We start from the raw sequence: 10,068 nt of genomic DNA on the forward strand, positions 1-10,068 counted from the left end.
TAAAAGTAGTAATACCACACTGTAAAAGTCCCGCATTAAAAATGTTAAATTATTAAAAGTTAAAAGTACTTTAAAATTAGTTCTAAAATGGGAACAAAGTTAAATTTTGTACTTGGCCAACGTACCATCCTGTGCAGGGTCGTGGGTGACATATATACTGATGGTCATATTCATTCTCACGGGCAATTTTTAAATAACAAGTAAAGGATGTTTTTAAAACAAGATAATGTTCTCATTATAACGAGAACCGATGTTTTGGCGTCACGGTGGCAGCAGTGCGTTGCCATAAAGACGGAAAGAATTAAATTAAGTAATCGGAGCCTGTGTTTCTGTTTTCCACAAAGTGCTGACGCTGTTTCACAGAGTGCTGTTTGTAGAGAGGAGTTGAAAAGTCAATTGGCTTATTCCAAATAGGGAAAGCATTTTAAACTCTATTCACTCGTCATAGCCGGCAGGTGATGCCTGAGAAATCGACCAGAGAGGCTTCATGGATATTGATCTGTTGCATTATTAATTATCCTTTCATGTCATTTATAAGAGCTGATAACGGATCTTTATGGTTCTGTTGTTATTGAGGTGTTAAAAAAAAAAAAAAAAAAAAAAGTTGCTTTGTGTTAAATGTTTCAGCATTTAGATTAGCAGTGAGAGAGATTTCTATTTATTTATGGGTTGATTTAAAAAATGTATTCTTCCCAAATAATCTGAAGCTCCACTGAGGAGTCCGACCATCAGCTCTACCCTGCAGGTGTAAAAGGAGGCAGGTGCTGGGTGATGTAAGCCTACCTGAGCAGTGCAGCTCGGTGGTGTCAGTGCCCAGGCTGTTTGGGTCAGAGGCGACGTGACTCTGACTGACTGTACTTGTAAAACGGTGACTCCTAGTGGTTCTGCATCATAACTGCTGATAAAATGCTCTTCTTCTTTTCTCTGCTCTCCCGTTTCCTGTCGACCTGTTTCTGTTTCTTGTTCTGTCCCTGAGAAACTGCTGTCTGTTTCTTCATGTGCACATTAAGCAGCTCAGTGTGTGTGCATGTGCAGCGTCAAATGTATACGTCAAACACTCGACCATTTCTCATCCTAAATAGGATTAGGCATCGGGAACCGGTTCCAAGTCGGAATCGGTACCAGATTACCAAGAACTGCGGATTCGTTAAGACCCGTGCGTTTGGATTCTGCTTCTCTGTTCCTAACTTTCTGCATAATACAGCATTTTACAGTCCATAAAAGTGTCATACGTCACGTCATTTGTTACGCAGTACGTCAACAAAGCATGAAGAAGAGAGTCCTTGTGTTTCCAGTCCTTGACCGCGGCGGACCGCAGCAAACGCTCCAAAGTTTGGCTTAGCTGCTGTAAAAAAAGAGAACGACGCAGCAAAATGCAACAGCTGCAGTAAGGAGGTTTGGTGCGAGGGAGGAAGCAGCTCCAACATGACGAAGCGTTTACAACTTTCACTTTAGCCATGAAGGTGAAGATGAAGGTCACCGAGCGCTGGCTAGACCTGTGGTGAAGGAATCAGAACCAAGATTCAATAAGAACCGGATCGATAAGTAGAATTGGATTCGAAAAAATGTAAGCGGTAGCCAACCCAAATCCTAAATGCCTAATGTATCTTGTAAAAACAGTAATCAGAAAGTTGCAGATTTTCTGCCTGATTAAACCACCTGCTGGGCCAGTAAATGGATGTGATATAAAGATAGAGAGAAGATTAAATCAACAAGCCCGCAGCCTGATGTAATAAAGCTCCAGTATTTATTGTAGTAGTAAAGAAGCATTCTGATGTGAATATTGCGTTTGGTGCCAAACTTTTATCTTATTACAGAAATAAAGTTACCACCATTGATGTTGACGTAAGTAACAATTGTTGATTTTTCTCACCAGAAAACTCTGACAAGTTATTTTGTCAACTGTACAAGTAATCCTTTTTAAATGTTTTTGTATTTATCCATAATGTGCTGATAAAGAACTTTGATTTTGTAATTTCTAATTCCTAATTAAAAAGCAGTGACATTTATTAAGGTTTGAAACTTTAACAACTGTTAAATTAAAGTGAATAATTATGAATTATTCATTTATTATTTTAGTTAAAATATATAATAAATTAGTACTATATCACCTCTCTATAAATTTATATGTACTGTCAGTTTCTTTTCTTTCTTTTCTTCTAAGAAAATTGCAGTAAACTTTGAAACTAACGTGTTGCTATAAAATGACCCGCTCATCACACATTGGGTTTAGTATAAAATATTTTAGAAATGAAATAACATTATCAAGAGAATGTGAAGAAGTAACAGAGGCATCTACTGAAGTTAGCGTGCTAACGAGCTAACGACGGCCCGTCCTGTGTTGTCATACCACAGTTGAGGCTTCCTCCTGTAGTTTCAGCAAGTTCCACAAGCAATCTTAGCTTTTTTTAGTCTAACAAACTCACAAAATACCAAGAAAGGAAATATTTTTACACCTATTTTCCTGATCAAACAGAAAAATACAACCGGAACACCTTGTGAATTAATGTTTCTCTCTTTAACCAAACTGATGGCCTTGTTGTCTCGTCTTCTTCAAACTCTAAACAAAAAGAAAACTAAATAAAACTTGGTTACTCTTTCCACTGTTCCAACAATCACCAGCTCTGGTTTGGTGGAAATAAACCCTTAATTCAGCGAGTTGGATGTGAAATATTCTGCCTCTCTGATGCCTGACCTCCCTCTCGCTCCTCTTCTGACCCCACCTGAATCCGCCGTTGTCGTGGAGGTTGTGTTCGGTCCCCGTCACTGGGAGGCTGCTGAGCCCGGTTACCTTGCCCAGTCATTCCCACTATTCCAGACTCCGTAATCCAGAATATGTCTGGCTCTGCTCTGAACTCCAGCTGTCATCTAGCAGAAAGTAAATTTTTTAATGACCCATGTGAATGTGTAATCTCTGGCCTTGCATAGAAAACTGGACCACGTATACAGTAAACAGCTGGTTCTGTTTTTATGTCAGGTGGTTGTGTCATCCATTCAAATCGGTAAATACATGTTAAAAATTAAAAATATTGTTCTTATCTGGATCTGTTTATCTATTGTGGGGGGGGGAAAGTGAGGGAGGGGAACTAAATTATATTTCCTCAGTGTTTTGTTACAGAAGTTGCAGGCGTAGGCCCGCTGAAAATTTTAATGTGGTTTGCTTTGAACTTTGAATGTTGTTCCAACCAGCCGGCCCAGAGGCTCATTCTGCAGATGTGTTGAAGAAGACGAACTGATCAATCAGCTGTTTGAGTAAAATAAAAAAATGACTTCACCTACAGAGAATAGCTGCACGGCGACGCAGCGGCTGAAATGAAAGACAAATAAACAAGCCCCTCTCTCTGTCTCTGCCCCTTCCTCCCCCTCCTCTCTCTCAGCCGTCACCCCTCCCCTCTCCCCTTCAGTGGCGTCTCCCCCTCCGCGACGCCTCTCTCTTAAAAGGTTTTCTCTGTTCACTCGTTTCCCAGGTAAACACTCGCATGGGAGGGAGGGAGGGAGGGAGGGGGGTCCTTTTTATGGCAATCTCACCATTTCCTTTCTTCCATTATCTTCAGAGCCCTGATCCAGCAAGTACAGACCCGGTTAAAGTACAGGACAGTTGGCAAGAAGGAAACCGTTTTGCATTTTTTAAGTTTGATTTACTTTTTGACCCTTTTCAGTGCTTTTTTGGATTCACCTTTGACCTCAATCAGACTGACAACAGGAGCATTTAACTTATATATATATATATATATATATAGCAATGTATTCCTTTGGGGGAATTGCAGCGAGGGAATAATCTTGTGATAATAATCTCGTGAAAGGTGAGTTGGTGCAGGAAGACGAAATGTGAGTCAGAGTTGGAGAGAGGAGTTTGCTCCTCTACGTTACACCTCTAGCTCACGTTTTCACCGGTGTCTTCTTGCAACAACTCACCTCTCAGGAGATTTCAGAGTGAGAATTATCCTTGAGCGAGACTTCAGTTTCCTGTTAAAAACAAAGAGGGTCACCAGGACTCACTCGTAGGGATCCTTTCCATGATATTGTCAGACACCTGGTGTGAGAGTCTGAACCTGTCGTCTGCAAAAAGAAGCACTTTTTCTGTATCAGTATCATGTGACCCATCGGATCACAGTGCCGTCTTCTGTCAGCAGATTATCACAGTGTGAAACCGGTCGGACAAACTTGCTGGACGGGGCTCTAGGTGCGGCGTCCTCTGTTTTCTAACCCTGTCACCACCTCCTCCCCTTTAACCACTGGATCTATGGTCAGATATTATTGATAACTCCCATGACCTATCAACAAGAAGAGTAAGCTATACTGACCGTAGACCTTTTGGTTGAAGGAATAGTTTGACATTTTGGAGAAATATGCGGATTTGCTTTTTGTTCTTTACGAGAGCTCTACGGTGAAGATGGATGCAGCTCTTATGTCTGTCCTTTTAAAGGGAACCTATTATGCTATAGCCTATATAGCTAGCTTAAAGAGACAGGAGCATCTACAGCTTGTTTCAGACAGAGGCTGAAGTAAGTGCCTGCATGAAGTGCCAGTATAAGGTAGAACTTTGAATCATGCAAAACTGCTACACAGGAGTCACAGAACTATAATATAGGTCTGGAAATGCACTATAATAGGTCTCCTTTAAATGGGAAGCTGCCAGTTAGCTTAGCTTAGCATAAAGACTGGAAGCAGCTAGCCTGCCTCTATCTAAAGGTAACAGGGTTATATCTTGTTTGTGTAATCCGTACCAAAAAAACAACAATACAACATTAATTAGTCAGCAGAAATTCAGATTTGTTTTACCTTTTGACAGAGACAGGCTAGTTGTTCCCCTTGTTTCCAGTCTTTATGCTAAGCTAAGCTATTGAGCTGCTGGCTGTAGCTCCAAAATCTTCTCATCTAACTTTTGGAAAATAAATAAAGCAAATAAAGATTACTTTCCAAAATGTTGAACTGTTCCTTTAAGCACATAACGTTCCCCCACTTGACCTCCTCTGTGCGACACTGAACTCAAGTTCTCTGATCATCACCGACGCTCTCTCCCCTTTTAACCACAACCCTTCAAGCAAGATAACAAAGATGCCTTCCTGCCCCTGCGTCACCCTTCATGACATCACTAAAACCCCAGCCAATGAGAGAGGTTCCTCCTCTGAGGTCACACGGTCCCGTTTCAGCCCATAAGATGCTCAAACGATGCACTTTGCCTCATCGCACGGCATGTTTGTCGCATTGTTTGCATAACAATCTTTACCATCAGTCCATCATAGTGAATGTGTGACATCGACATTAATATGTTGTGTGTTTGTGTCACGTGTAGCAATGTGTTCATGCTCACTACTTCATTTTTTTTCCTGTTGTTTCTTTGTGTGTTTTCTGCTTTTATTAAAATTTAAGTGTGTGCTGGCCGTTGTTGATTTTTGTTTATTTTTTTGCTTCGCCACACCTTCGCTCACTCTGTTCTCTGTCAATCCCAGAGTTTCGATCTCCATCACACGCGGGCAACCTCAACCGCTCGGCGTCTCTGAGCTGCACTGAGCGCGCTCCAGAAAGCTGCTCTGTTGGCGGGAGCATCACTCAGATCCCAGGCACCCCCTTCCAGTACATACCAGACTTCTGCGTACGTGCTCTCACAGACCTGCAGTTTGTCAAGGTAACTCTCTGCTGTATATCTCTGCAGTTTAGACAATCGTGAGCAGCATTAATACACCAATACATTGATGTACAAATATTCCATTACAAGTAGAAGTCCTGAATTCAATGTTAGAGCAGCATTTTACTGTTACTGCTGCTCGAGGTGTTGCAAGTTTCACTACAGTTATCTAGTTTTAACCACTTTATATACAGTGAAATTATTTTAACCACTTTGTATAAAGTTAAATTATTTTCACTACTTTATATACAGTAAAATTATTTTAACCACTTTATATACAGTGAAATTATTTTAACCACTTTGTATAAAGTTAAATTATTTTCACTACTTTATATACAGTAAAATTATTTTAACCACTTTATTTACAGTGAAATTATTTTAACCACTTTTTATAAAGTTAAATTATTTTCACTACTTTATATACAGTAAAATTATTTATATACAGTCCGCTAGTTTCACTACTTTATATACAGTGAAATTATTTTAACTATAATACAGTCCGCTAGTTTCACTACTTTATATACAGTGAAATTATTTTAACCACTTTTTATAAAGTTAAATTATTTTCACTACTTTATATACAGTAAAATTATTTTCACTACTTTATATACAGTAAAATTATTTTAACTTTAATACAGTCCGCTAGTTTCACTACTTTATATACAGTTAAATTATTTTAACTACTTTATATACAGTGAAATTATTTTAACTTTAATACAGTCCGCTAGTTTCACTACTTTATATACAGTTAAATTATTTTAACTACTTTTTATAAAGTTAAATTATTTTAACTATAATACAGTCCGCTAGTTTCACTACTTTATATACAGTGAAATTATTTTAACTATAATACAGTCCGCTAGTTTCACTACTTTATATACAGTTAAATTATTTTAACTTTAATACAGTCCGCTAGTTTCACTACTTTATATACAGTTAAATTATTTTAACTATAATACAGTCTGCTAGTTTCACTACTTTATATACAGTGAAATTATTTTAACCACTTTATATACAGTGAAATTATTTTAACCACTTTTTATAAAGTTAAATTATTTTCACTACTTTATATACAGTAAAATTATTTTAACTACTTTATATACAGTAAAATTATTTATATACAGTCCGCTAGTTTCACTACTTTATATACAGTGAAATTATTTTAACTAACATACAGTCCGCTAGTTTCACTACTTTATATACAGTTAAATTATTTTAACTACTTTTTATAAAGTTAAATTATTTTAACTATAATACAGTCTGCTAGTTTCACTACTTTATATACAGTGAAATTATTTTAACTATAATACAGTCTGCTAGTTTCACTACTTTATATACAGTTAAATTATTTTAACTTTAATACAGTCCGCTAGTTTCACTACTTTATATACAGTTAAATTATTTTAACTACTTTTTATAAAGTTAAATTATTTTAACTATAATAGTCTGCTAGTTTCACTACTTTATATACAGTGAAATTATTTTAACTATAATACATTCTGCTAGTTTCACTACTTTATATACAGTAAAATTATTTTAACCACTTTATATACAGTGAAATTATTTTAACCACTTTTTATAAAGTTAAATTATTTTCACTACTTTATATACAGTAAAATTATTTTAACTACTTTATATACAGTAAAATTATTTATATACAGTCCGCTAATTTCACTACTTTATATACAGTTAAATTATTTTAACTTTAATACAGTCCGCTAGTTTCACTACTTTATATACAGTTAAATTATTTTAACTACTTTATATACAGTGAAATTATTTTAACTAACATACAGTCCGCTAGTTTCACTACTTTATATACAGTGAAATTATTTTAACTACTTTATATACAGTGAAATTATTTTAACTAACATACAGTCCGCTAGTTTCACTACTTTATATACAGTTAAATTATTTTAACTACTTTTTATAAAGTTAAATTATTTTAACTATAATACAGTCTGCTAGTTTCACTACTTTATATACAGTGAAATTATTTTAACTATAATACATTCTGCTAGTTTCACTACTTTATATACAGTGAAATTATTTTAACCACTTTATATACAGTGAAATTATTTTAACCACTTTTTATAAAGTTAAATTATTTTCACTACTTTATATACAGTAAAATTATTTTCACTACTTTATATACAGTTAAATTATTTTAACTTTAATACAGTCCGCTAGTTTCACTACTTTATATACAGTTAAATTATTTTAACTTTAATACAGTCCGCTAGTTTCACTACTTTATATACAGTGAAATTATTTTAACTAACATACAGTCCGCTAGTTTCACTACTTTATATACAGTGAAATTATTTTAACTAACATACAGTCCGCTAGTTTCACTACTTTATATACAGTGAAATTATTTTAACTACTTTATATACAGTGAAATTATTTTAACTATAATACATTCTGCTAGTTTCACTACTTTATATACAGTTAAATTATTTTAACCACTTTTTATAAAGTAAAATTATTTTCACTACTTTATATACAGTAAAATTATTTTAACTACTTTATATACAGTAAAATTATTTATATACAGTCCGCTAGTTTCACTACTTTATATACAGTTAAATTATTTTAACTACTTTATATACAGTGAAATTATTTTAACTAACATACAGTCCGCTAGTTTCACTACTTTATATACAGTTAAATTATTTTAACTTTAATACAGTCCGCTAGTTTCACTACTTTATATACAGTTAAATTATTTTAACTTTAATACAGTCCGCTAGTTTCACTACTTTATATACAGTGAAATTATTTTAACTTTAATACAGTCCGCTAGTTTCACTACTTTATATACAGTGAAATTATTTTAACTAACATACAGTCCGCTAGTTTCACTACTTTATATACAGTGAAATTATTTTAACTTTAATACAGTCCGCTAGTTTCACTACTTTATATACAGTGAAATTATTTTAACTTTAATACAGTCCGCTAGTTTCACTACTTTATATACAGTGAAATTATTTTAACTAACATACAGTCCGCTAGTTTCACTACTTTATATACAGTGAAATTATTTTAACTAACATACAGTCCGCTAGTTTCACTACTTTATATACAGTGAAATTATTTTAACTAACATACAGTCCGCTAGTTTCACTACTTTATATACAGTGAAATTATTTTAACTTTAATACAGTCCGCTAGTTTCACTACTTTATATACAGTGAAATTATTTTAACTTTAATACAGTCCGCTAGTTTCACTACTTTATATACAGTGAAATTATTTTAACTACTTTATATACAGTGAAATTATTTTAACTACTTTATATACAGTGAAATTATTTTAACTTTAATACAGTCCACTAGTTTCACTACTTTATATTCAGTGAAATTATTTTAACTTTAATACAGTCCGCTAGTTTCACTACTTTATATACAGTTAAATTATTTTAACTACTTTATATACAGTGAAATTATTTTAACTTTAATACAGTCCGCTAGTTTCACTACTTTATATACAGTGAAATTATTTTAACTACTTTATATACAGTGAAATTATTTTAACTTTAATACAGTCCGCTAGTTTCACTACTTTATATACAGTTAAATTATTTTAACTACTTTATATACAGTGAAATTATTTTAACTAACATACAGTCCGCTAGTTTCACTACTTTATATACAGTTAAATTATTTTAACTACTTTATATACAGTTAAATTATTTTAACTACTTTATATACAGTGAAATTATTTTAACTTTAATACAGTCCGCTAGTTTCACTACTTTATATTCAGTGAAATTATTTTAACTTTAATACAGTCCGCTAGTTTCACTACTTTATATACAGTGAAATTATTTTAACTACTTTATATACAGTGAAATTATTTTAACTTTAATACAGTCCGTTAGTTTCACTACTTTATATACAGTGAAATTATTTTAACTACTTTATATACAGTGAAATTATTTTAACTAACATACAGTCCGCTAGTTTCACTACTTTATATACAGTGAAATTATTTTAACTTTAATACAGTCCGCTAGTTTCACTACTTTATATTCAGTGAAATTATTTTAACTTTAATACAGTCCGCTAGTTTCACTACTTTATATACAGTTAAATTATTTTAACTACTTTATATACAGTGAAATTATTTTAACTACTTTATATACAGTGAAATTATTTTAACTTTAATACAGTCCGCTAGTTTCACTACTTTATATACAGTTAAATTATTTTAACTACTTTATATACAGTGAAATTATTTTAACTACTTTATATACAGTGAAATTATTTTAACTACTTTATATACAGTGAAATTATTTTAACTACTTTATATACAGTGAAATTATTTTAACTTTAATACAGTCCGCTAGTTTCACTACTTTATATTCAGTGAAATTATTTTAACTTTAATACAGTCCGCTAGTTTCACTACTTTATATACAGTGAAATTATTTT

The 10,068-nt window shown here is 33.3% G+C and overlaps 1 protein-coding gene across 2 annotated transcripts in view; it reads left to right on the forward strand.

Annotated features, from left to right (window-relative positions):
* Window positions 1-10,068, forward strand: part of LOC119914252 (metal transporter CNNM4) — a 39,788-nt gene that overhangs the window by 20,480 nt on the left and 9,240 nt on the right. Inside the window, exons 6-7 of one of the 2 annotated variants that reach the window (XM_038733424.1) lie at window positions 3,378-3,467; window positions 5,454-5,629. In XM_038733424.1, the coding sequence (XP_038589352.1) occupies window positions 3,378-3,467; window positions 5,454-5,629 (266 nt within the window). The remainder of the gene's footprint in view (window positions 1-3,377; window positions 3,468-5,453; window positions 5,630-10,068) is intronic. The other variant, XM_038733423.1, reaches the window with a different exon arrangement.

This window comes from Micropterus salmoides, unplaced genomic scaffold (assembly GCF_014851395.1).
Source record: "Micropterus salmoides isolate LMB-PRFRI ecotype aquatic unplaced genomic scaffold, ASM1485139v1 Ms_hic_scaffold_20, whole genome shotgun sequence".
In the NCBI taxonomy this organism is placed as follows: Eukaryota; Metazoa; Chordata; class Actinopteri; order Centrarchiformes; family Centrarchidae; genus Micropterus; species Micropterus salmoides.